Here is a 27,235-nt window from a genome sequence, read left to right as displayed (position 1 = left end):
TCTTACAATGCCTAACTCACACCTGCAGTTTAAAAGATAAAAGACAGTGCAAAATGTAAAGTAATTTGAAAAAAATATCAGTATTGTGGTCCTTAATTGTGTAAAGTTCATTTTAATCAAGTAATTCCTGTAACTTACACAATTTTAATTTGAATCCCAGTCGCTGGCACTGTAACACTGGTGGAACATGGTAGTCCAGGTGTGATCTCACTGGACTGTAAAGGCTAACCCGCCACCATCCCTGTAACTCCACCCTGTAAGATCCCCATTAAAGGCCATAGCTCTAATCTCCTCCCACCATACCAACCTTGGATCTGGCCCAGCAACAGGCAGAGAAATGTACAATGATTCTGAATATTAAAGCCTTTAACCTAGTGGTTCTCAACCTTTTTCTTTCCACTCACATACCATTTAAGTATTCCCTGTGCCATCGGTGCTCTGTGATTAGTAAGGGATTGCGTAAGGTGGTATATGAGTGGAAATAAAAATATTGAGAACCATTGCTTTAACCGCTTGCTTTGTGTTTGCTTGTGGTTATTGATTGAGCTACAACTTAATATCCAGAAACATTGGGTATGTCTCTATATGCTCCTGGTCCAGATCCAAAACTGGTATGAGGAAGAAGATTAAAGCTATTGGCCTTTATTGGGGATCCTACAGAAAGGAGTTACAGGGGCAGAGATAGGCCAGCCTGTACAGTCCAGTGAGATCACAACTGCACTACCTTGTTCCACCGCACAATGTTGCGGTAACCGCAACATACTTAACTCTCACCCTCTGGGATAGCCTGTTTGTGTTTAATTTTTCTATGGTTCTATAACGACTTAATAATATACCAATAAAGCTAAAGACTCTTACTGGATAGAGAGTCTCCCAAGGGGTTGTGTGTTGCTTTGGAGAATATTTACTTTCACAATTTTAAACTTTTATTTAAAGTCTTATTTACACTTCTATTTTTTATCTTTTAATTTCATCAATTTTTTTTGCCCGTTGCTTGGGTTGTTGGTCGCTTGAATTTCAGAAACTGGGGATTTTATTGTGTATATATAATTTGCCTTCCCCATATCAGTTGGTGGAATTGGCAATCTGTGATTCCTCTTGAGATCAGAGGAAAAGGGCTCTACACAGTTAACCATCACAATGACCCACACTCCAAGCAGTGACCTGAATCATATTTCAGCAATCTGCATATTTCTTAAAGAGGATATTGCCGTTTTTCTCCTACTGCTCTATCTGTTCTCTGTTACAACTCTTGTACTTTTGACTTCCTGTTGTCCATTCCCTCTCATCTTTCACTGGCTGCTTTGCCTATCTGGCCCAATCCTCTCTCTCTGCAGAAATTCAAAATCTTACTGGTGTTGAGGTTTGTTGAAGTTTAAAATACATTGTTAATTCAGTCTGATGTTGTAGGAAATGATTTTTAAAATAAAAATCACTTTTTTTCTTTCAGGGGTGTGATTTTGGTTGCCCTGGCTCTCGGTGTCATGTTATCGTTTTGTGTCTCTGTTGACAGCATTGCCTTGTGGCTTATAGGTATGAGTTCAGCAGTGGCTGAAAGTGTTTGTCGAGATGCATGATTTTCTTCCCCTTATTTCTCTCTTTCTTTCAATAATTTGGTATTTCTCTGTAGACTTATGACACCTAAACTAAGCTGATATTTTCATGGACAGATCTCTGTGGGTCATCTGGGCTTTTTCACCATTCAGTGTTTATTCAATTATTCCAGTCCTGTTCTCATTCAACACTGACAAACATATACAATAAAATCCCAATTATATTGCACCTACAGGGATCATAGATGCCAGAAATGTGAATTTTCTGGTTGACTGAGACTTGCTCTTATAATGCCTAACTAATACACCTGCATTAAGAATATACTGTTTAAAAGACAAAAGGCAGTGTAAAATGTAAAGTAATTTGGGGGAAAAAGTCAGTATTGTAGTCTTTAATTATGTAAAGTTCACTTTAATAGAGTAAACCATGCTGACATCATAATTAACACCCCCCCCCCCCCCTCACCTCAAGTTTACAGATAAATCCTTACCAATATACCTAATAAAGATAGCCTCTTAACAGGCAGGGGAAAGGAGACACTTTGCGGGTATTGCCCCAGCAAGAGGTGGGATCGACTAGCTCTTCAACCTGGGCGCCGCCATTTTATTCAAATGCAACTTTATTCAGATTTTATTCAAACAGGGTATGATCACAGCCCTCTGTTGGCTGAATGCTTGCTCCCAAGGGGATGTGTGTTGCTTTGGTGAACATTTAATTTTACAATTTTAAACATGTATTTAAACTTTGAAGGATGAATAAAGTTTTAAATAAAAGTATCTTTGTTTATTTGTTTCCTTTGTTGCTGGTTGTTTCAGTTTCCAGTAGTTTAAATGCCAGATAATGGGAATTTTACTGTATTTGGCAGATAGCACAAATGACTAATCAGTAATTATAATTAAGAAACCTAACTATAACTTTTCATCTATGGACCCAATCTTTGTGAAGCTGCTGTAGCTCATGTTTGTGATCAAACTACAGTTTTTTGCCATGAAGCTTAGAATTTGCCTGTTTCACTGCAGCAGGTTACACATTTTTTTTGTGATTTGGTTTAATCAGAATATCAATCTGAAATGTGTTCATTTTGTGCCAGGTTAATTTATTTATGCTTCACTTTAACCTGTGTATTCATTTCATAAACTGAAACACCATTTCAGGTAAATGTAATCTTGCCTGTTCTGGATGTGCCACCAACAGCAAGGTTTCTGCCAAGCAGAAGACTGTGGTTAATTTTTGCAGTAAACTAACTATCTGTGGAATTCACCTTCTGGCATTTCTGATCAATTACACAAGTTTAACTGCTCACAATGGAAAATTGAGTCTCCAGTAATATGGAAACTTGCGCGTGCGAATTGTAGCAACACTTAACAGTATTTCATTGAAATTTAAATGTTTTGGTTCATCTTGAAGCCACAAAAGCACAATATAAATGCAAATATTTACTCTATTCCCTTCCATTAGTAAGAATATTTTGAAGAATTATCTTGGTGCAATGGTATTTGAGAGCTATTTTCATTCAAACAACTTGCATTTCTCTGCAGTTTTTGATTGAGACAATTTTAGCATAAATGATAAATTGGGGAGAGGGTAACATTCTGGGGAGAGGAAAAGGCAAAGCAAGGACTGGAAACTAAGGTCATGAATATATTAAGTCCTTTCCCAATTTCTGCTGCATTCAAGATAACTAGCCTGGTTCACTGCTAAGATATACAAGAGATATATTAGGCATGTGAAATTTATTCCGGTCAGGCCATGAGACAAATTACAAAATTGCCATTTGGCCAACTTAGTTTCAGTTCTGCACATTTAAGATGTGTGTTAAAAGCTTTCTGTCAAGAAAACACTTATTAATAGGCCACCATTATTTTCTCATAGCATCATTTCAAGAGATGGGAGTTGCCTTCAATGTCTCTGTTTCTGCTCAGGGACGAGCTGAGAAGGCATATTGCTAAATTAAATAACATCTGAGTGGCCAATATGGTTACACATTACAGCTCAACTGAGGAGGAGAATTACTTCTATGAGCCCAGGACAAATCTTAGAATATTTGTTGAATATGGCATGAAGAGAATCCAGCAGATCTCAACATGGGTGTGGTACTGGTAGTGCTGTTTTTGTTGGCTCAACTCTAAAGTATCTGCCTCCTCGATTAATTCAGTGAATATTTTAACAATGTTATTTGATTCTTTGAGAAAGGCCAGCACTTTCACTGCCCTTCCCAGAGGTGAACAACAGGGTGTGACCAAAGAGTATGTGGGAGGGTTACAAGTAATGGGCATCCTCAAAGGAAAGCAACTTGTTTTTTATAAAACAAAATCTTTTATTCAAAGAATTTGCCTCAAATCATTGTTGAAACAAAGACTGAGTTTTTAAAGGAAAGTATTTATTGTGAAACAACACATTTAAGGAGTGGGGAGAGTAGAATTAGGTGGATCATGGTTGGGGAGGGGGAGAATACTACAGAATGGCTAACTTGCTTTTAAAACATTTTTCCTATGATGGCTTTTCGATCTGGAATTGCACAACAAGATCTGGCTTTTACCAGAATTATGATCCACGATTTCTGCAAGCTTGGTTCATTGAATGTAATTCCGACTCATTCTTCAGTGTTTATGTTGGTTAATTGTAGTGTGAAGATATCCAGGAGATTTCTTGTAGGGTAATGAATTTTCATTGTTGCCTTTACAGGAGTAGCATCAACTGTTTGCCTTTTTTACCTTCGGAGGGAAGGAGCATTTTCTGCAGGAGCTGTGCTAGCCATTTATGCCATGTTGCTGTGGCCCCACATCATTGAACGTCTCATAAGTTCAGGACATCCAGGAAAGGCCTTGGGCACAGGAATGGTGGTATATTTGTTGGAAATGCTTAGCACAGTATGGTGTACAGCTTACAACTTTGTACCTGGAGGTTCCATCACAAGAGAAAAGACCATGGTGGTTTTGGGTATGTGATTTTTAGTAAAGTATGAATTAAACTATCCATTAAGAAGGGGAGACATATTCTGATGGTCAGTAAAAAAATTAAAGAAAACCTTTCATGTTTAATAATTTTGTTTGTAATTTCTGCCTTTTAAAAAAATATATAAATAAATAACCTACTTAGTTATGCCATTTTTAATGAATTATTTTAAAAAATACTGAATTCAAGATCAAAAGACCAAAGACAAACAAATCATTAGATTGTGATGCCCTAAAATGGATAGAATAAGCAGATAAAAAAATTAATCTTGTGTTCATCATGGCCATAATATTGGCAAGTTTCGCAACTATTTAAAATGTATATTTGAAGCAGGATTAGTGTCGCTGCTGTAAATACACAAAGCTGGAGAAACTCAGCAGATCAAACAGTGCCCTTTATAAACCAAAGATAAAAATACATAAACAATGTTTTGGGCTTGCCATTTAAATAATATTCTGATTTTTTTCCATTCTTCCTTCAAGAGGATAATCTGACATTTGCTAACATTGTACTCCATCTGCCAGATGCTTGCCCACTCACTTAACCTATCTATATCTCTCTGCAGGCTCTCCGTACACTACCTACACAATTTGCTTTTCCACTCAATTTAGTGTCATCAGCAAAATTAGATACACTACACTCTGTCTCCGTTTCCAGATCGCTTGTATACTCTGAACAGTTGCGGGTCCAGCGCTGAACCCTGCAGCACCCAACTCACCATTGTTTGCCAACCAGCAAAACATCCCTGCACCCCAACTCTTTGGTTTCTATTGGATAACCAATCCTCCATCCATGCTAATACATCATTCCCAATTCTATACATCCTTATCTCTGTATGTCTTTTATGCGGCACTTTATCAAATGCCTTTTGAAAATCCAGGTAAACAAAATTCATCTGCTCTCCTCTATCATACTCGTTATGTCCTCAAAGAACATGTGTCAAGCAAGACCTACCTTTGCTGAATCCATTCCTTGTATGCCTGATGGATCAATTTGGCTTCAGATGCCTCACTATTTTTTTAATGATAGCTTCAAGCATTTTTCCCCAACTACAGATGTTAAACAAACTGACCTATAGTTCCCTGCCTTTTGCCTACATTATTTTTTGAATAGTAGCACTGCATTTACCATCTTTCAATCCACAGGGACCTGCCCAGAGTTCAGAGAATTTTTGGTAAATTATTATCAAAGCCTCGACTATAGCTTCTGCCATTTCTTTCAGTACCCTGGGATGCACTCCATCAGGACCAGGGGATTTATCTATCTTTATACCCTCACGTTTTCTGAGTGTGACCTCTTTAGTGACAGCTATTACATCCAGCTCCTCACTTCCCATAACATCTGTCTTTCACATATTCATGTACTCCATTGTGAAGACTGACACAAAATAGTCATTCAAAGCCTCAATCATTTCTTCATTATCCGATATCAATTCTCCCTTCTCATCTTTCAAGGATCCAACTTTCATTTTTGCCATCCTTAAAAACTTAAAAACTGTCCAGTTTTATATTTAATGCTAATTTTTTCTCATAGTCTATATTCCATTTTTTTTGTGGTTCTTTGTTGCTTCTTAAAGGTTTCCCAATCTTCTGGTTTCTCACTGCTCTTGGCAACTTTGAATGCATGAGCTTTTAGTTTAATGCCTTCCTTGACCTCCTTAGGCTGGCTGCCCCTACCTTTTCCTTTATCTAGAGTATACTTTTGATCACTGATAAATCTCTTTAAATGTCCTCCACTGCTCCTCAACTGTTTTCCCCCCCCCCCCCCACCAATACCCTGTGTTCCCAATCTACCCTGGCCAACTCCTCCCTCATCCCTTTGTAGTTTCCCTTGTTCAGGCATAACACACTTGTTTTAGACTGAACTATTGTACTCTTCATTTGTCTAATAAATGCAATCATACTGTGATCGCTCTTCCCAAGAGGATCCCTAACTACAAGATGACTAATTTTACCTGCCTCATTGCACAGGAGAAGGTTCAAGATAGCATGTTGATACCTTGTTGGTTCAGCAGCATGCTATCAAGAACGGCATCCCGCATACATTCTATGAAGTCCTCCTCAAGGTTGCCTCAACCAACCTGATTCTCCCAATCTATGTGCATGTTAAAGTCCCCCATAATAACTGCCATTCCATCCTTGCTTGCCTCCAATATTTCTTGGTTTATTACCTGTGCCACTATAATGTTATTATTGGGTGGCCTTTTGACAACTCCCACCTGTGATTTTTTTCCCCCCCTTTACTGTTCCTTATCTCTATCCAAATAGTCAACATTTTGCTCCTTAGATCTTGCATCATCTCTCACCATTGCCCTAATCTCATCCTTATTGAAGACCACTACTCACCTACCTTAACTTCTTGCCTGTCCTTCCTTATATCCAAATATCCTTGGATATTTAATTCCCAACCCTCTCCACCCTGCAGCCATGTTTCAGTAATGGCCACTAAAACCATACCCTCTGGTTCTGATTTGTGCCACTGACCTTGTTCAGAATACTGCAGGCATTCAGATAAAGTGCCCTTGCACCCATTATATTTTTAAAATCTGGTCATCTTTGCCTCTTTTGCACTTTTTTATCATCTTTTCACTTACTTTTCTTTTACTTTTTTCCACTCTTTTTTACTTTATCCATCCCACTCCAATCCGTTGAACCCACCCCCTTTACTATTTAGTGTAAAACTCTACCACAGTCCTAGTTATGCGGTTCACCAGGATCCAGGTCTCATCACAGTTCAGATGGAGCCCGTTCCTTCCTTCCTTCAATAGTGGTGCCAATGCAGCTGTAACACATCACCTGTTCCTGCATGCCAACTTGATTTAAATTTTAAATTTTTAAAAATTTTAAATTTAGAGATACAGTGGGGTAACAGGCCATTTCAGCCCACAAGACCATGCTGCCCAATTTACACTCCATTAACCTATATTTTGGAATGGTGGGAGGAAACCAAAGCCCCCAGAGAAAACCCATGCAGACCCAGGGAGAACATGCAAACCCCTTACAGAGAGCACAGGATTTAAACCCTGGTCCGTTCCTAATCACTAGCGTTGTATAGGCTTTGCACTAACTGCTATGTCAACCATTACCTCTAATTTGACTTTGTATTATCACTACAAAAACATTTTCCTGCTCCTCACTGAGGCTTCTTGAGTCAAAGGCTCTCTCGCACACACCTTTGCTTGAGCTTCCCCTCTTTTTATTGGTTGCAGCTAATTAGCCAATAGAGAAATTTAAAAGAACACCTACTTTTCCCAGTGGTTTTAAAGATGCTCATTCAGGTGATCTGTTTGCTAACCCACAACTAACTGAAGAGTAGAAGTATATAGTTTCCCAAAAGTGGCAACTTGGATGGACAAAATGATGAACAAATGTTTGGCAGGCTGGTCTTCATTGGGCAGGGTGTTGAGTACAAAAGTTGGGACCTCATGATTCACTGATTACAAGGCGTTGGTGAGAGTACTGTGGACAGTTCTGCTGACCCAGCTATAGGAAGGACACCAATAAAGTGGAAAGAGCACAAAGATTTACTAAGATGTTGCTGGGAATCGAGGGCTTGAGGTTAGAAAGGCTGGGTCTTTACTCAGAGTAAAGGAGTCTCTGGGTGAAATTAAACAGGTTTATAACATCTTGAGAGGACATGGATAAAGTAAAGTTCTGTCTTTTACCTCAAGGTAGATGATTGTGTAGAATAAGAACACATAGGTTTAAGGTGAGAGGTGAAGGGTGGTCTGTATGTGAAATGAGCTGTCTGAAGAAACTATAGAAGTGGGCATGATTTTGACATTCAAAAGATGGTTGCACAGATTTATGCTCAGAAAGGGCTTGGAAGGAGAGGTACCAGATGCAGGCAAACTAGTCAAGCCCAGAATCTCAACTTAGTCGACATGGAGCGAATGGCTTGTTCCATGCTACACTACTCTGACTACAACTAGACATTTAGCATTTCTTTACAGGTTGTTTCAGTTTCTTCTTTGCAATCAGCAATGATTTGTGCTCCTGAGTCCAGACACCACAATGCTCGTGCCCAGTAATTATATTGCTGAAGTAATATTTTACATAGATACTGAACCTGATGCATGCATCCTTAAACAAGAAAGTCTACAGGCGCTGGCACTGTAATCCAATATACAAATATGCTGGAGAAAATCATAGGTCACACAGCATCTATAGGAATTCAAGGGTAACCAACATTTTGGTCCTGCGCCCTTTGTCCAGGTATGAGTAAAAAGCAGGCAGGCACCTGAATATAAAGGTGGGGGGGGGGAGGAGAAGAGGGGGAAAAGGGTAGGGGTAGAACTCAGGCTAACAGGGAAGAAATTATAGGCATTTTTTGGTGGGAGAGGAGAAGAGAAAAAGGAGAGGAAGTGGCTCTCTGAATGGATAGGGAAGAGAAGGGGATGGGGGACTGGAGGAAGGGAGTCAGAGGAATAGGGATGGGAAAAAAGGGAGACTTTGGGGATGGGGGAATTAACAGAAACTAGAAAGTTGCTGTTAATGCCATCTGGTTGAAGAATGCCCACATGGAATATTAGGTGTTGTTCCTCCAATTTGTGGGTAGCCTCAGTTTGGCACTGCATGAGGCCATGGCAAGATGTGTCGATGTGGGAATAGAGTGTGGAACTGACTGGATGGCTCTACTGAAAGTTTGTGGACATGATGCTTGCTTCTAGCATTGCATTGATTCCAAAACCTAAACTTGGTATTTTCTTCCTTTTCCAGGAACACTCATGCATTTGATTGGTTTGGGGTTATTCTTTGGTAAACGGCCTAAATTGGTCCCAACAGAAAGCAAAAATATGGCTCTTTTCAAATTCTTGGTGAAGTATGTCAAACAATGTAAGTATATAACTACTACATTGGGGAAAAATTTCCATTTGGATGGCTATATTTTATTTTTTAAATATTTCTTATCAATGCAAATTTGAAATTACAAATTTCTTTTTGCTTTGAGAAGATCTACAAGTAGGACATATTTTGGAAATTTTGAAAGCACCTTTTGAATTCACTGTATATAAGGTAATGTGTAAACAAACAGGTCTAAAGTAAACTTTTAAACTATTTTTAAAAAGCCCTTTAAATGCCATCCATTATGATAAATGTATGCATTGAAGACTGTTCTTTAACTTTACTTTTGGTGTGAATAATGAAGAATAAACACAATCAATTTGTGATCTTCCTCAGATCCACTCTTTTGCCTTGTAATCTTGGAAACAAAGCAAAACAATCCCACAAAGGTTTTTTAAAAAAAGTATTGTTGGAAAGATACTGTTATTTTACCAACCTTTCATGCCAAAGAACTTGTTTAAAAGTTCAGGAGTTCAAACTCCACCATGGTGATTGTAGAATTTAAATATTTTTGAAAAATAAAAAAAGCTATGAAGCTAAGAATATGGTAAACATCTATGCTAACAAGCTATTGTTGCAAAAAATACTCACTTGCTTCATAAATGTTCAGATCATAGTTACTTGGTCTGATCTATAAATGGTTTCAGTTCTACAACATGTATATATATCACTAGTCCCAATGATCTGCACCCAGTCCATAACCCTCCAGACTGCTCCTATCAATGTATCCAATTTATTTTTAAAACTTGAGTGACCTGCATTTAGCACATCAGATGGCAACTTTTTCCACACTCCCACCACTCTGATTGAAGTAGTTCCCCCTAAACTGTTCCCCTATCACTCTAAAGCCATGTCCTCTTGTATTTATCTCTCTTAATCTAAGGGGAAAGAGCCTACTCTTATTTACTCTGTCTATGCCTCTCATAATTTTGTAAACCTCTAACAAATCTCTCCTCATTCTTCGACACTCCAAGGAACAGTCCTAACCTGTTTAATCTTTCCCTGTAACTCAACTCCTGAAGACCTGGCAACATTCTAGTAAATCTTCTCTGTGCTGTTTCCATCTTATTGACATTCTGTAGTTTGGCAACCAGAACTGCACACACTACTCCAAATTTGGCCTCGCCAATGTCTTATACTACCTCACTATAACATCCCAATTCCTGTGCTGAATGGTTTGATTTATGAAGGCCAAGATGCCAAAAGCTTTCTTCACACCTCTGTCTACCTGTGAAGCCACTTTCAAGGAATTATGTATTTGAATTCCTAGATCTCTGTTCCTGCACACTCCTCAGTGCCCTACCATTTACTGTGTATGGCCTACTTTGGTTTGTCCTTCCAAAATGCACACCTCACACACATCTGCGTTAAATTCCATCTGCCACTTTCTGGCCCATTTTTTCAGTTAGTCCAGATCCCTCTGCAAACTTTGAAAGCCTTCCTTGCTGCCCACAATGCCTCCAATCTTAGTATCATCAACAAACATCCAGGTTGGGTACTTAACCTATGTGCACGTGTAATTGTTGTTAACGTGTAAAAATCTACGTCCTGACTAGAGACTCCAGGTTCTGTCCTGGACGCCTGCCCATTTGAGCACCTGATGCCCTGACTGCCATCCCTTGCCTGGGCCACCTACCCACCCACCGGTGCTCCCAAAACACTGATTGCCTTCTCTTAACTGGGCCCTGACCACTGATTCTCGCCCCAACTGCCTGTCACACCCCCCACGCCCACCCACCTCCCCCCCCCGAGCTCCAAATGCTGCGGATCCTTGCCTCTGCTGATGTCCATCTGAATTCTTGACCCTCCAACCACTGATCCTCAACCCGCTGCCTGCCCACCGGAAATCCTGACAGCCTGACCACCAACCCTTGCCTTGGCCGCCCACCTATTCAAGGTCCTGACACCCCAATCGCGGACTTATCACCTGGTCCAGAGCTCCAAACGCCTCAAATGACACAAGTACTTAATGTGCTCAAAAGTAGCATGTAACCTCTCTTAATTTTACCTTAAAAATTGGTCCCCAAAACTCGAATATTACACAAGTATATATGGTAGTTGTATCAGATTGGCCTGCACTAAGAAAATACTTTTGCCACATGCACAATTCTTCAGGAGGGTTTAACACCACTTCAAAGTCAATTAGGGGAGGGTGATAAATGTTACCTTGGCTATTCATCCTCTAAATAAAAATTCCTCTACATTCCTTCATGTAACCAAAGATATCAGGATATTGCCACAGTTCAAGTGTATTTGCTATCTTTTACATAACTATTTCAGTGTTTGTCAGGGATTGTCCATCTTCCTCTTGAAGGCACTCAAAATCATCACCCAAAATCTCAGCCTGTGATGTATCTCAGGGGCATTACTGCAGGATAGGAAAAGAGCTGCTGCCCAACATTTTGTCCTCTTCCTATTCCTGTAGGAATAAACCTTGAACTTGTGCTGTTGATCAATAAGATTATGTCTGATTCAATCTTGACCTTGGGCAAATTTCCTGTCCTACCCCCTTATCCTACGACTCCCTTGTAGTTTAAATGTCTGTCACTTCCTTGAATAGTTTTTGTGACTCTTAACTCATCAACAAATTTTGAAGAAACATGTTGCTCATTATCTGAAATGAGTGACCCCTTATTTCTGAAATAATGTTTCCGAATTCTGTACATCCCCATTGGGAGAAACATCATCTCAATATCTGCGCAATCCATTCTCCTTCAGAATCTCAATCAGGTTATTTCTGTGCTCCAGTGAGTATAGGCTCAACCTATCTTCATCCACAAACCCCTTGATTACAGATATCAATAAAAGCAGATCCTACTTGAATATGGAGACAAAAGCTCTGGGCAGGTCTTGCTAGTACTGTGTAATTTTGCATAAATACATCCTTACTTCTACACTTGATATCCTTTCAATAAAAGTCCATTCCTCTTCCTAATTGTTTGTTGAGGCATTGCTGTAGGCATTCCTACAATGCCCTCCATAATAATTGGGACAAAGACCTTTTTTTCCATTTATTTGCCCCTGTGCTCCATAGTTTTCCATTTGTAATCAAGCAATTCACATGCAATTAAAGTGCATATTCCAGATTTTATTCAAGGTTATTTGTGTACATTTTGGTTTGACCATTTAGAAATTGCAGCACTTTTTATACATAGTCCCCTCATTTCAGGGCATCATAATGTTTGGGGCAATTGGCTTCACAGGTGTTGGTGAGTACTCAGACATGTTTAATTGCTTCATTGGTGCAGGTATAAGAGAGCTAGGCTTGCTTCTAAGCTTTTGATCACCTTTGGAGTTTGTAGTTGCCATTTTTCAGCATGAGGACCAGAGTTGTGCCAATGAAAGTCAAAGAAGCCATTATGATGGTGAATAAAACAGGAAGAAACATTGCCCAAACATGAGGATGAGCAAAATCAATAGTTTGGAACATCATTAAGAAGAGTGTGCTGTGGAGGGGGCGTGGCAAGATGGCATAAGGAACAGACGTGCCTTCCAGTCCTCTCCTGACTCTAACTTATTGTTTTGTCTTTAAGTGCCCGTTAAAACTTTTTTAAAAAGTTTATAAATAGTATGAGATGTTGAATTAATACCTAATGGTTCATTTGTTTAAAAAAAAGTAAAAGAAAACATCAACAGATTGTTAAAAAATTATATTTTCCGAAATTATCTGAGCCTGCTTGTTTACAAAAAGCCATGACTCAGCGTGAAATGGATCCAGGAAAACAAGCGAAGAATTCGGCCTTGGAGCTCCGTTCTGATTCCGTAAGTCTTTCTGAAGGTCGTTTTCAGCTGCCTTTAGAACAAAGGGCTGGCCGGATGCCAGTATTTCAAACAACATCTACTGAGACTTTGACTGCTGAATTAGCTGGGGCGCCACCAGTTGGAGAGTTAAAGAGTTGTTATTTGACTGCTATACCACCAGTTATATCAGCTCTTCCAGATACTGACGTAACAAAGCTTTTAAAGGAGGTTTGGTTCAAAGATAACCCTGATCATCAGCCTCCTGATACTTCTGGGGGGTCTGTGGCAGGGGCTCTTACACGGAGTCAAACTGCAAGAAAAGCTACTAAATTAAAAGAAGGGATAGAAGGTCCTCTGATTCCACAAGAACAGCAGAATCCCACCATGTCTGGATCTACTGATGTTGATATACTTTTCAAGAGTCTTGAACATAAGATATTTTCTTCAATGATGCATTTAGGTGATTCTATGAATAATCTTACTTCTAAGATTAATGCATTGGTGGATGTCAATACTCAACAGATGGCTGATTATGGAGCTTTTAAAGTCGAAACTATTGAAAGACTTGAGATGTGTGATCAACGATTATCTGATGTACAAGATCAATTGCAAGATGTGAATAAAACAATTGAAACGTTACAGATTCAGAATAAAAATTTAGCAAAAAAGGTTGATTATTTGGAGAACCAATCCAGACAGAATAATGTGAAAATTGTCGGCTTGCCAGAAGGCATAGAAGGGCCAGATCCAAGAAAATTTTTCACTGAATGGATTCCACAAGTGTTGGGACAAGATAAGTTTTCTGAAGGTTTAATATTGGAACGGGCTCATAGAGCTTTGAGAAGGAGACCTTTTTCAGAACAGAATCCAAGACCTGTTCTGGTTCGCTGTTTAAATTACTGTGATAGAGAGACTATTTTACGTATGGCTATTAGAAATGCACAGCAAAACAAATCTCCTTTGATGGTTCAGAGTAATCGTGTTTTCTTCTATCCGGATTTGAGTCAGGAAATTATGTTTCAACGACGTGAATTTAATTCTGTGAAAGAATTATTGTGGAAAAAAGGATATAAGGCAACATTTAGATACCCTACGGTACTGAAGATTTTTCAGGATGGATATCAACCAAAGTTCTTTGATAATCCTAAAGAAGCTATGGATTTTGCTCAGTCTTTACCAATTACGCAATTTCAGGAATGACGTAGTCCTCCACGGTCTCCAAAGAGGGCAGAGCTGCAAGAAGGGAATTTGATTTCTGGAAGAAATGAAAGAAACGGTGGTCGCAATGGCAAAGGAAACTCATTTAATAGATAAGGAACATTTGAAACTCAAACGTGAATGGGTTGGGCACGTTTTTTATTCTTCGTTTAATTCTAAGGCAAAAGGTGTGGCAATTTTGGTACATAAGAATCTACCATTTTAGTTACAGAGTGAAGAGAAAAATGGTGGAAGATTATTAAAATTAAATTGTACAATCTTTAATGAGGCATGGACTTTGCTTGATGTTTATGCTCCTAATGTTGAGGATACAGCTTTTGTTGTGGATGTCTTTATTACTTGGACAATTGAACTCTAATGTGATGTTGGGGGAGATTTGAATGTGGTGTTGGAGCCTTTATTGGATAAGTACTCAAGAGTAATTAAGAAGTCTAAGATGGCAATCCAAGTGATTAATATGATGGCAGATTTGAATTTAATTGATATTTGGTGAAGAGTTAATCCTACAGAGAAAGATTTTTCTTTTTATTCCTCGCGACATAATTCTTTTTCTAGAATTGATTATTTTTTAATATCAGCACATTTGCAGGATAGAGTTACATCTGTGGAGTATAAGGCTAGATTGGTTTTGGATCATTCATTATTATTATAATATTTGAGTTCACAAGATGTTCAGAAAGCTTCAAGATGGAGATTTAATACTATGCTATTACGACGCGAATTTAATTCTGTGAAAGAACGGTTGTGGAAAAAAAGACATAGGGCAACATTCAGGTATTCTGCGGTACTGAAGATTTTTTAGGATGGAAATTAGCCAAAATTCTTTGACAATCCTAAAGAGGTTATGGACTTTGCTCAGTCTCTACCAATCATGCAGTTTCAGGAACGATGTAGTCCTTCAAGGTCTCCAAAGAGAGTAGAGATGTAAGGTGGTATCCAGATTTTTAAAAGAAATGGAAGCAATGGTGATCGAAGTGGTAACGTTGATTTAAAAAAATAAATCTTTTATCTTTTTTTTGAAAAGAGTTTAAATAGTTTAAATAATGATGATAGTTTAATGAAATGGGAGTTGGGAGAGGGAACTGGGTGGGCACTAGTTTCCAGAAGCCATCAGCTACCTGTGAGTCATCTCACACCCAATATTTTGGGGGAGTTACCGCTTTGGGCGGTTTAAACAGGAGGAGGTAGTTGTGACCTCCAACCTGTTTTTTTTTCTTTTTAATTTTTGGGTTAAGAAGTGAAGGTTTTTTTATTATTTAAAAAAAAAATAAATAATTTTTTTTAACTCTTTTTGTTTTCTGATTGTAATTGAGAGGGAATTAGGAGGTTTTTTTTCTCTCCTTTTTTTTCTCTTTTTTGGGGGGGGGTTTTCTCTTTCTTTTTTAAGAGGATGATGTCACAGAAGATAATAAGTTAAAAATTGAGGATGTTGAATTAGATGAAGAGGAAGATGAGGGGAAAGGTGATAAGAAGAAAAAGAAGAAAATTAAGTACAAATACATTGAGGGAGAAGAGTTTAATAAAATTAAGTTAATTTCGTTGGAGTATTTTGAAGATGTTATAAATGAAGAATATGGAGAATTTTATAAGAGTTTAAACTTTTTTCTTTTTTTTTCTTTTTTTATATAAGGGGAGGGGAAGGGAATAAAAAGTTTATCTGATTGTTTTTCTAAGGGATGTTTTTGTTCTCTCGATGAATTATAAAGGAAACTTGGTATTAATGGAAATTCTGTATTTATGTATTATTAATTATGATTTTTTTGAATAACAGATATGTGATTGATATATGATTTTAATATTTGAACTTAGTTTTAAAGTGGATTTCATTTGTTAAATACATGTATTATGTTTGATTTAAATATATGTTTAAGGGTATTATTTTAGTATTGATATTTTTTTTGTTGTTAGTAATTTTTTTTGTTGTTTTATCCTTTGTAAGTGGGTTTTTTTCTATTTTATTTACAATATTGTTAATTAATTCTTCACTCTTTATTTTGGGGGGAGGGTTGGATTAATTTTAAATTAGATGATTAATGTTGTGTTATAATTATTGGGGGGTTAATTTGTGTAGTTTAATGATGTAGTATTCTAATTTTTATTATCTTATTTTTTATTATTTCTTTAAATGTAATTTTTATTTTATTCATGTCATAAAATTTTAAATAAAGTTTAAAAAAAAAAAAGAAGAGTGTGCTGTGAGTTCAGTAATTGCAAAGAGACTAGTATTCCAAGGAAGACCTTCACTGCTGATAACAGAAGAATTCTCATCATAATGAAGACAAAAATCCCCAACAGATCAGAAACATCCTTCAGGAGGCAGGTGTGGATGTGCCAATGGCTACTGTCCTCAGAAGTCTTCATGAATAGAAATAGAGGCTACATTGCAAGATGCAAATCATGGAAAAGGTGGTATGCTTTGGGCAGTTCCTTTATGCCTCCATACTTTGCTCTTGCCATCACTCTGATGAGGACAATCTTCATCTCATCTAAAGGTAAAGGTTCGTTTATTGTCACGTAATACATTTAGAATGTAACATGCATGAAATTCTTTAACTTTTGTTTACCACTCTGTCCAACGTCCCTCACAGAAACCTACGGCACCTGGTGATCCTGGACAGTCTCCCTTCTAAGTACTGACCAGTCCTCTTCTGAGATCAGACTCCTTTTTCCAGAATTCTGCAGGCTCCTTTAAATATTTCTTAACCAACTGTAATCTAGCCACCCTTTCTGTGGCTTAGCATCTTGCAGCATAGTGTCTCTATTTCTGCTCATAAAGTCTTCTGAGGACAGCAGTCATTGACTCATCCACATCTTCCTCACAAAGAGTCTTTCTGATCTGTTGGATCAAAAAAAAATCTCTTCATTATGATGAGAATTCTTCTGACATCAGCAGTGGAGTCTTTCTTGGCCTACCAGTCCCTTTGTGATTACGAAGCTCCCCAGTACACTCTTTATACTGATCTTCCAAAAGGTTGATTTTTTGATAATCCTCAGGTTTGAGTGATGTCTTTTAGTTTTATTCTTTTTTCAGCCTCATAATGGCTTCTTTGAGTTTCATTGGCACAACTCCGGTCCTCATGTCAACTACAGACTCTAAAGGTGATTAAAAAGTTTAGAAGCAAGTCTAGCTCTCTTATACCTGCACCAATGAAGCTATTAAACATACCTGAAGCCAAATCTCCCAAACATTATGGTGCCCTAAAAAAGTGCTGTAATTTCTACATGTATACAAATAATCTTGAATAAAATCTGGAATGTGCATTAAATTCCACATGAATTGTTGGATTACAAATTTGAAACTGTGAGGCACAGGGGCAAATATAGGGGGAAAAGTCTGTTCTAGACATTATGGAGGGCACTGTTAATGCTGGCATTTTGAAAGTATTTGGCTTGTAACTATTGTTGAAATGAAATACAGTGTCATATTTATATTCTGAAATTTCTTTGCAAATTTTACTTTTTCCTGTGTAGTGCTTTGGCTGTTTGTAGGTGTGGGTCTGTTAGGATTAGGTCACCGGTTCCTGTTGTATCAGAAGAAATTACTCGATTCAGTGGGTATCCCAGTGAGTAAGACTTTACTATTTTTCTATAGAAACTTTAAAAATGTTAGTTTAATCAGAACTGGCATTCAATTCTGAAACTAAACCAAAGCAATCTTGGCATGAACATCATAATGTACAATATATAATAAAATCTAATCAGGTTCAGAATTTACAATGTTTTTTGGACACTATCCTTCAAAATTTGATTCACTTTTTATTTCTATTTTTTCTGATCAGTCTGTGAAGAGAGATTTTTCAGCTATGATATGGTCTTACAGATTTGGGTATGACAATCAAGGTTGGTCAAGTTTAGAAAGATCTGTTGAGCTTATTGAACAAACAGGTATGTGTTTTGTTTTGGACAAATTATTGAAGAAATTTTTAAAAAAGTTATTTTAAGTACTTCTATTTTTCACAACCTTTCCTGTCATCATTTTTCTTTATCTTTGATACTTGGTGAATAACCATTTTTAGTATAAGAGTATTTTTAGCAAAATGGAAGTTTCTGGTTTGTCTTTAGTTACGCAGAATTCAGTGCTGAAGTGCTATCTTGAATTTCTCCACGTACCAATTTTCTTGCACCTCTCTCATTGAGGTGTTGGTGGGATGCTGCCTTCTTTGACATAGTAGGGAAATTGAGGGATATGGGGAAATGAGTTTAAAATGAGATCAGCCATGATTTCATTGAATGGCAGAGCCGGCTCTATGGGCTGGATGGTCTGCTCCTATTCTGTTCTCGTGATCTAGAATCATTGATTATCTGAATGTAACACCACAGAGATTTTCTCGTCAGAGTCAATATTGTATGAGGCTGGAGAATCTCTTGACACCTCATTCCAATGACTATCTTTTGAACTGGTGCTGAATGGCAGCTAATTGTTCATTATGGTACACCGTACATGTCCTGATTCTGTTCAAATAAAAGTGCACATGCACTTTTCCAACAAATACTTGGGAAGCTACTCCTTTTTATTTTCCAAGTCAGAAGCATTGTCAAAAACAATCTCCCCTCCATTTTATTTGAAATTGGCTTACATTTGTGATCAAACTGATTCAAGAGAGGAGAGGGATTTTCCTTCAGCATAACCTTTGTCACCTCCTGTGATGCACTGCAGTGCAAACAAACCTGCTTGAACTACGAAGTCTGTACTACAGGCTTTAATTAGCTTAAACCTTGCACACCAGGTTCAGTATCCCTTCTGGCTCCACAGATTCTACTGCCTACACAACGGCTGGTGTGAGCCTTTATATGAGGCCAGTGATTGGCAGGGAGTAGGTAGTGCAGTAGGCAGACAGGTGGAGGCAGTTACAGACAGACCAGTGGTTGTATCATCACAACTCCGTCTGTCGTTACTTGTTTCATCATTAAGGACAAGGTGTTGGTGAATAGTTCCTGTGGCCAACCTTTGTGTGAAATTTCTCTGAAGGAACGGAAGGAAATTATTCATGCCAACAATTTGAGAATGGGCATTGAGGAATATTGTTGCTGGTATGTAAAAGATGTTTTTGCACTGGGAGTAAGCTTAATGTGCTATAGTGATTGTGTCAGGAATTGGAGAAGTATAGGATTCTGGTTTAAGGGAATGAAGAGCTTAATGGGAAGATCTGACAAGGGACTGGGGAAATTGTGCTGAATTTGAGAGAGATGTTTTATTTTTTCACCCACTCAGCTTGTTGTAAGTAGCTTCAAATCAGTTTGCCTGCAGTCGGAATTTCTCAACTTTAGATCCACCCCACTGCCCACCAGAGTTTGTGGCCCTCAGCTCTCATCTCACACAGAACATGGATAAGTTTCTGCTTGTCCTTGCCATGCAGTTCATTGGCATACACATTGAATGTGATGCCAAAACAAATCTTGTATTCCGCCCCCCCCTCCCCACCCACCCATTCAGAATTCTAAAGGAATTGTGGCTCTGCACACTCTGGGTCATTTTGCAGTAGAACTCCTGGTATCTGGGCAATCAACTGGCAAAAAAAATCAAGGAAAATAAATTTTAAAAATTAAAATGAACAATAATAATAGGTAAAAAAAAAAGTAAGTTTGAAATTGTGAAAGTAAATGTTCTCTGAAGTCACAGATAAACCTTTGGTAAAGATAGGAGCAAATATTCAGCCGGTGGAGTGCCTTGGTTGTGCTTTGTTCGTAGCAGTTGTTTGAATAAAGTTGTGTAAAATAGCAGGTTGAAAAGCTGTTTTTTTTTTCATACTGGCTTTCAGTACTGTCACTCACTCTCTCCTGCCCTCCATCTTCTGTCAGATTTTTCCTTTTAAACTCCCTGACCTTGACCTCCAGCCCAATACATTTGAAAACTAGTTTGAATCACTCATTTCTTCCAATTGTGAAATGCTCAATCTCCTCTCTCCACAGCTGCTGCCTGCCCAGGATCTCTACTTCATGCCAAAGTTTAAGTTTAGATTTTTAAGGATCTTGAAGTTCCTAAACTTTATATAAAAAAAAAATCTTTAAGAACTAAACTTTAAGAGGTTGCTTTTAGCGTCAATTAAGTGTGGTGAAATAATTACCAATGTGAAAGCTACATATAGTCTTTGTGGGGAAAAAAAAAATCTCGCTGCAGATTATTCCTTCAGGGTAAATCGGGCATGGATTACTTGTTACCAAGTTCCTCTCCCCCTGCCCATGAACCCCACACCCCAACGCACTGTTTCCCACTGGCTACCATCCCTCCATCATATGGTTCCACCCATCTCCTTCAGCTGTTTCCACCTTCACTGTCACTTTCCACCTACTTTTTTACTTTTGTCTGCTGTCACCTATAACTCTATCTACTGTCTCTGCCTCTAAACCCCACCCCTCCCACTCCAAATATCACCCTTTATCCCTATCACATACTAATTCCTCCTCTTAGCTCTTTACAATTACCAGTCCTCATTTTCTCAATCCTGAAGCAGGGTTTTGATTGAAAACTTTAACTGTCCATACTGTCCATTCCCCCCCCCCCCCCATGGATGCTTGACCCACTTTGTTCTAGATTTCAGCACCTGTGTTCACTTGTCTCCATGTATTGTCTCATATTTGGTTAACGGAAAAACTTCTTAATTCAGTACTCTGTTATCAATGATAGGTGCTGATTTAATTACTCTATTGGAAAGTGATGCCTCTAAGCCTTTCCTGGGGAATAACGATCTTACCATGTGGCTGGGGGAGAAGTTGGGGTTTCACACAGATTTTGGTCCAAGCACAAAAGATCACACCTGGGGGTAAGTCTGTGATGGCCATTTACATATGTCTTCTTTGTTTGCTCCTCAATTTATCTGTTTCTGGACCAATTGAATGAAAACATGGCCCTAGCATTTAGCCATGAATCACTGATTTTTGTTTACATTCGTGGAGTTGGTGTTTTATTTGCTACTCATTTTCCTGGTGATTTTTCAGCAATAGTTTGGGTTATTTATATTGAGCTTTGTATTGGATTGTTTATAATGACCTTCATGCAGAAGTAAATTTCACTTTGGCAAATGCATGGCTATTTCTGATACAATTGGCATACCATGTAATATTTTCTATTTTATCTAAAATGTAAGAAAATATTGGTGTGTCCTTGTGTGCTGTAGTGAAATGTTATTTGCTTATTGAGTAATGACCAAAATCTGTTTGGAAATCAATATAGATGTGTATATTGGGATTTAAAAATTAACAATTCAGAGACAAGTTGCAGAGAGTTGTGAATTGATACAGATTGCTGCGTAATTTGACAAAAATGTCTCACAATTATCCTGTACATGAATTTTAATAAAATTTGTGCTGTTAGAATAAACAAACTATTAATCATTAGGTCTGGAATTATCCATATTAAGATCTATAAGATCTATAGATAAAACCATTGTTTCTTCAGATTGTTCAAGGCTTTTTTTAATCACATGAATTTCAATCTTGCATTTAATTTATTTTTCTTTCAACCCATTTTTTCTGTTCCTTTTCCCATTTCTAATTCTCTTCAAAATTGCTCTATTTCTTTAGTTTTCTTCACAGGTCTTTAACTTAATTGGTTAAGGATAGAAACTTTTGTACCGTTATATTTTTTTGAGTGTTCAGCAACATGTGGCTCAATTGAAATGGGAGCAAAACCATTCCAATAAATTGTCAAATTGTATGGCATTGCCCACATCTCTCCAGCTGAAATTATATCTGTAAGTACATAGTTCAGAATGGATTCAATTCAAGGTCTGGCAAAAATAAAGAAACTATTTCACACACACCTTTTGAATGAATTTGGATATATGTCAATAAAAACATTATACATTTTTGTCTCCCTTTTTATGCTTATAATTGTATTAACCAACAACATTCCAATAGAGGAACCTCTCCAGAAGACTATCCTTTCTCTCCTTGAGTTCAATACAGAAAAGTGCTGGCAAAGTTATGTAATCAATGATTCGGGCCTGAGGCCTTCATCAAAGTATGAGCAAAAAGCAGGCAGGTGGCTAAATGAAATGATGGGGGGAAGGGCCCACAGGCAAGAGGACATGGGTGGATATGGTTGGGAGGGCAGAAGAGAGAAAAGCTGGGAAGTGATATGGGAAGGGAATAGCTCTCTGAATAGAAAGGGAAGGGGAGGGGATAGCTCTCTAAAGGGGGTGGAGAGCTGGAGGAAAGGAGATGGGGAAGAGAGAAGACAAGGGCCTAATGGAAACTGGAGAAGTCTATGTTAATGCATCTGGTTGGAGGGTGTGCAGATGGAGTATTAGATGTTGTTCCTCCAGTTTGCAGGTGACCTTGGATATGTTGGCATGGGAGTGGGGTGTGGAATTGAAATGGTTGGCCATTGGGAGGTCTCCACTCTTGCAGCAGACAGAGCAAAGTTGCTTAATGATCTCCCAGACTGCATCCAGTCTCTCTGATGTAGAAGAGCCACAACTGGAGCACTGGATGCAATAAATGACCCCTGCTGATTAACAAGTTAAGTGTAGCTTCACTTGGAAAGACTGTTTGGGGCCCTAAATGGTGATGAGCGAGGAGGTGTGGGCACAAGTGTAGCCCTTCCTGCTGTCACAGAGGTAGGTACCAAAGAGGAAATCAAGGGGAAGGGATGGGCAGATGAGGGAGTCATGGAGGGAGCAGTTCCTGTGGAAGGCAGAGAAATGAAAATTTATCTAGTGGTGGTATCATGATGTAAGTGTTTGAAATTGCAGATAATATGTTAGATGCAGAGGCTGGTTGGATGGTAGGGTGAAGATGAGGGGTAGCCTGTCCTCCAGGTGTTGAAGGGTGGAAGGAGCCAGGGCAGATGTATGGGAAATAGAGGGTTTTCTCCTTTTGGGACTTATTAGTCTGAATGACACTGCAATGGCCTTTTATTCTACAGGGTGGGGAAGGCATTGAGAGAGAACAAGAGAAACAATCTCTTGTCATACATATAGAAACTATTTAGATTTGTACATGGACTGCTAAATACTGTTTAGTAGTCTACCCTCTAAGAAAGAATGAGGAGTAAGCAAGCTAGAAAAGAAACATTCTCTAGAATGAAGAAAAATAAGTACAGGCTTAAAGAAGGACATGATAAAGCGAAACTGTTTTTATTATAATGTGGCTGCAATGTCATCCAATAACATGAGAATATTTTTATAGGACAGGAATTACAGAGAAACAATTTTCTGGTTTCATTTCATAATGCTGGTGACAATTGAGGGCTCATCACCTCTCTGCTCCCTCCACCCCTCTGGACTTCCACTAATTGTTTACTCTTCTCCCCTTAGCAGCTGCCTCTTATTTCAGTTGGACAATTGTAATTGCCAGGTTTATCTGGCATAGATTCAACAGATATTTATTTCCCAGTGTATAAGATGGGAAATTTGTGCTACTTCATGGTGCAGCACAGGTTCCTGAGGCCAGCATCTAATAAGGGGAGCACCATGCTTTGGCTTGCACCTGAAGGTCCTGCTTGGTAATCTGTTTAATATTGAGATTAACAACATCACATCTTAACTAACTTGATCTATTATACAGTGTCTCCTCTCAGACAACTTGTTGTACAGTTCATATTAGAACTGTTTTATTTAGCCTATTCTCAGTCTGGAGGGATGGCGGTGGAATGGTCTTTATCTCACACCAGAATGTTTACTACTTTTAAAAATGAAATACTTAATATTACTGGAAACCTGCAGCAGGTTGTGTTGCATTAGTGGACAGAGAAACATCCCTGCAGATGTTGTCTGCTATGTTGAGTATTTAGTAGATTTTCTGTTGTTGCAAATTTTGAGCATCAGCCAATTTCTGCTTTTCATTTGACATTGACTTGCTGTCCTCTTTCTCCTTGTATCTTTGAGCAAAAGCTAATTCAACTTCAGAATTGGCTAAAATTTACTCTGATTTACAGACAATCCTTATTCACGTGTTCTGTTATGTTTCCTTTATTTTATGGTCTAAAATTGTAAGAAACAATTGGTTTCACAGCATAGAGTAATTTCAAAAAACATTTTGGTAATCCTGCGACAGTCAAAATGAGATTTAATTCATTTCTTGTTTTAGAATAATGGTTTTGTCAAGATACCCTATCATTCAATCTACTCACCATCTTCTTCCATCCCCGCAAGGAGAGATTGCTCCTGCCATTTCAATGACTGTCAACATTTCAGGAAATCTTGTGGATTTGGTTGTTGCTCACTTTGGTAATGATCAGTAAGTGACTGTTGCTATATTATTTATAATGTTGTAGTGCTTCCTTTGTTTGTAGATCTATCTGGACTGAATTCAATGCATTGCTTTTAACATTTGCTTTTACCAGAAACATTTGCATATGACTTTTTAATGTTGCAACCTCTGTATGTTAACATCAAGATAATTTTCTGATGGTATTTATAAATCACCTGAGATGTTCTTGTATCAAATTCTTCTCTTGAGGGGTGCTATTAAAACAAATTATGAGCGGTTCTTGCGTGGTGGCATTAGGTGACAAAAGAATGGATCAAAGTACAGGTGCCTAACCTTTTATCTGGGATTCCAATAACAGCAACTTCCAAAAGCTAGCACTTTTTTGGCAGATGACACCTGCTCATCAAAGATGGAGTTTGGCTCAATTGCATTCTGGGATGCTAATTAGTGGTATCATTGTTTTACTACTTCACTACCCTTTGAGCATGACCCTCGCTCAACTTGTGTTGGAATATACCATGTCGTTTTCAGTATATAAGTGTCTCTGAATCGCCGTATACTGATGGCCATCCAGCGTCTTTGCACTTTCAGTCGTCTCAACAGTGGCTCAAAGTGGGATCAATTGCTGTTGGCGCTACCCATAATCCCCCACGCAGCTGAAACCACTGTGCACCAGCGCCAGCACAGGGAAACCAAGAAGTGGGGTAAGGGAGAGATGCAGCGTGACTCAAGCAGGGTGGGGAGGAAGAGACGGCAGTATGACTCTGGCGAGCGAGGGGTGGGAGGGATTTGGGACCAACGGCAGCGTGACTTGGGCAGGGGGGGGGAGAGAATGGCAGCCTGACTTAGGTGAGTGTACTGACAAGCATTTGGAGGGGAGAGACGGCAGCATGATTTGGGCGGGCTTAAAGGGGCCGCCATTTTAAAACTATTCTGAAATCTGGAAGATTCCGAACAATAGCAGGTGTCCATTCCAGATCCAGATAAAAAGTTAGACACCTGTAGTATTTTTTAAGAACATCCTAAAAAGAAGGGATTTCAAAAGGTCAAGGCCTGATACTAATGGTCATAGAAATCAGTCGGTGCACTGGAGGCCAGAATTGGAGGAATGAGAAATTTAAGAATGTTGTAGAGATGGAAGAGAATAATGGAGGTGTGAGGTCAAGATGGTTTTGAGATGGATCAATGGAGTAAATAGAAGGAATATTGTCTGTTTGTAAAAGTTCACTTTGTTTTTTTTTTAAAAAAAGTTGATTTTGTATTAAGTTTCTTCAACATTTGCTTTTATCAGGGATGATTTGGACAGGAAGTTGCAGGCAGAATACATTTCAAATATACTGAAGGAAATCAAACAACCTCTTGTATTTTTGGGTTACATTACTTCTGCACCTGGTTCCAGAGACTATCAACAGCTTCGGAACATTGGAAAAGTAAAGGTAAGAGGACATTTATGAAATGAACTAAATAAAAGGACTGCAATCTTCAAAAGTTTTTACTTTAATATTTACTCTATAGTCTCAACTGGAAGAATGCACCCTCCAACCAGAGGGTATTAACATCAACTTTTCTGGTTTCCACAAGCCCCCCATCTCTCTCCTTCACTTTATTCCTTTGTCTCCTTTCCTCTAGGTCTGTCTGCCTCTCTTTCCCTTTCCCTCTGTCTTCTTTCCTCCCACTTTGCATTCACAGAGGCACCCCCTCCCACAACCAGAGTGGCTAGAGTGTGAGTGGAGACCGGCCAATGTGTGAGTGGCTTAGGGTAGGAATGGACTTTGAGGCTTTGGCTCACAAGGCTTCAGCACACAGAAGTGGAGGATGAGCTTGATTCCAGTGAGATACGGCCAGATAAGATATTTATTTAAATTAGGAAGAGACAGCTAGGGCAGTGGCATGCTCTGATTGCAGGATGACAGCATAATTGTCCTTGATTACTTCGCCTGCAAGAGGTGCATCCAGCTGCAGCTCCTGGGAGACCAAGTTGGAGAACTGGAGCTGGATGAACTACTGGTCATTCAGGAGGCAGAGGCAGTGATAGAGAGGAGCTTCAGGGAGACAGTCACTCCCAACAGTCAGGAGACAGGTAACTGGGTGATTGTTAAGAGAGGGAAGGGGAATAAGCAGATAGTGCAGAGCACCTCTGTGGCCATCCTCCTCAACCACCAGTATTCTGTTTTGGATGCTGTGGGGGTGGGAATGATCTATCGGGGACAAGTCGTGATGGTCACGTCTCTGGTGCAGAGGCGAGCCCCTCAGCTCAGAAGGGAAAGTGGGCGAGGAGGAGATCTATGGTGATTGGGAACACATTGGTTAGACGAGTGGATAGAAGGTTCTGTGAAGGAGATGGAGGCTCCTGGATGGTATGTTGCCTCCCAGGTGCCAGGGTCAGGGATGTGTCTGACTGAGTTCTTAGCTTTCTGGAGGAGGAGGGGGAAGGGAGGGGGGAGGGGGAGGGGCAGATGTCATCCACATGGTGACTAGTGATGAGGTCTTGAAGAAGAAATATAGAAGTTAAAAAGCAGGACCTCAAGGGTGGTAATCTTGGGACTGCTGCCTGTGCCACATGCCAGAGAGGGTAGAATTAGGAAGTTGTGGCTGAAGAGTTGGTGCAGGAGATGGGTTCACATTTCTCGATCATTGGGATCTCTTCTGGGGAATGTCTGATTTGTATAAAAAGAACAGACTGGAAAGGGACTAATATCCTGCAGGCATGTTTGCTAGAGCTGTTGGGAAGTGTTTAAAATAGTTTGACAGGGGGATAAGAATCAGAGTGC

At 38.9% G+C, this 27,235-nt stretch overlaps 1 protein-coding gene across 3 annotated transcripts in view; it reads left to right on the top strand.

Moving 5' to 3' along the window:
* LOC138757422 (PGAP2-interacting protein-like) overlaps window positions 1-27,235 on the top strand; it is a 92,136-nt gene that overhangs the window by 45,914 nt on the left and 18,987 nt on the right. For all 3 annotated transcript variants that reach the window (XM_069924684.1, XM_069924686.1, XM_069924685.1), the window contains 8 exons: window positions 1,451-1,533; window positions 4,240-4,494; window positions 9,228-9,344; window positions 17,784-17,875; window positions 18,092-18,197; window positions 20,938-21,073; window positions 24,342-24,491; window positions 25,756-25,900. In XM_069924684.1, coding sequence (XP_069780785.1) covers window positions 1,451-1,533; window positions 4,240-4,494; window positions 9,228-9,344; window positions 17,784-17,875; window positions 18,092-18,197; window positions 20,938-21,073; window positions 24,342-24,491; window positions 25,756-25,900 — 1,084 coding nt within the window. The remainder of the gene's footprint in view (window positions 1-1,450; window positions 1,534-4,239; window positions 4,495-9,227; window positions 9,345-17,783; window positions 17,876-18,091; window positions 18,198-20,937; window positions 21,074-24,341; window positions 24,492-25,755; window positions 25,901-27,235) is intronic.

This window comes from Narcine bancroftii, chromosome 3 (genome assembly GCF_036971445.1).
Source record: "Narcine bancroftii isolate sNarBan1 chromosome 3, sNarBan1.hap1, whole genome shotgun sequence".
In the NCBI taxonomy this organism is placed as follows: domain Eukaryota; kingdom Metazoa; phylum Chordata; class Chondrichthyes; order Torpediniformes; family Narcinidae; genus Narcine; species Narcine bancroftii.
Note: the sequence above shows the minus strand (reverse complement) of the source record. Positions and strands in the feature narration are given on the sequence as shown.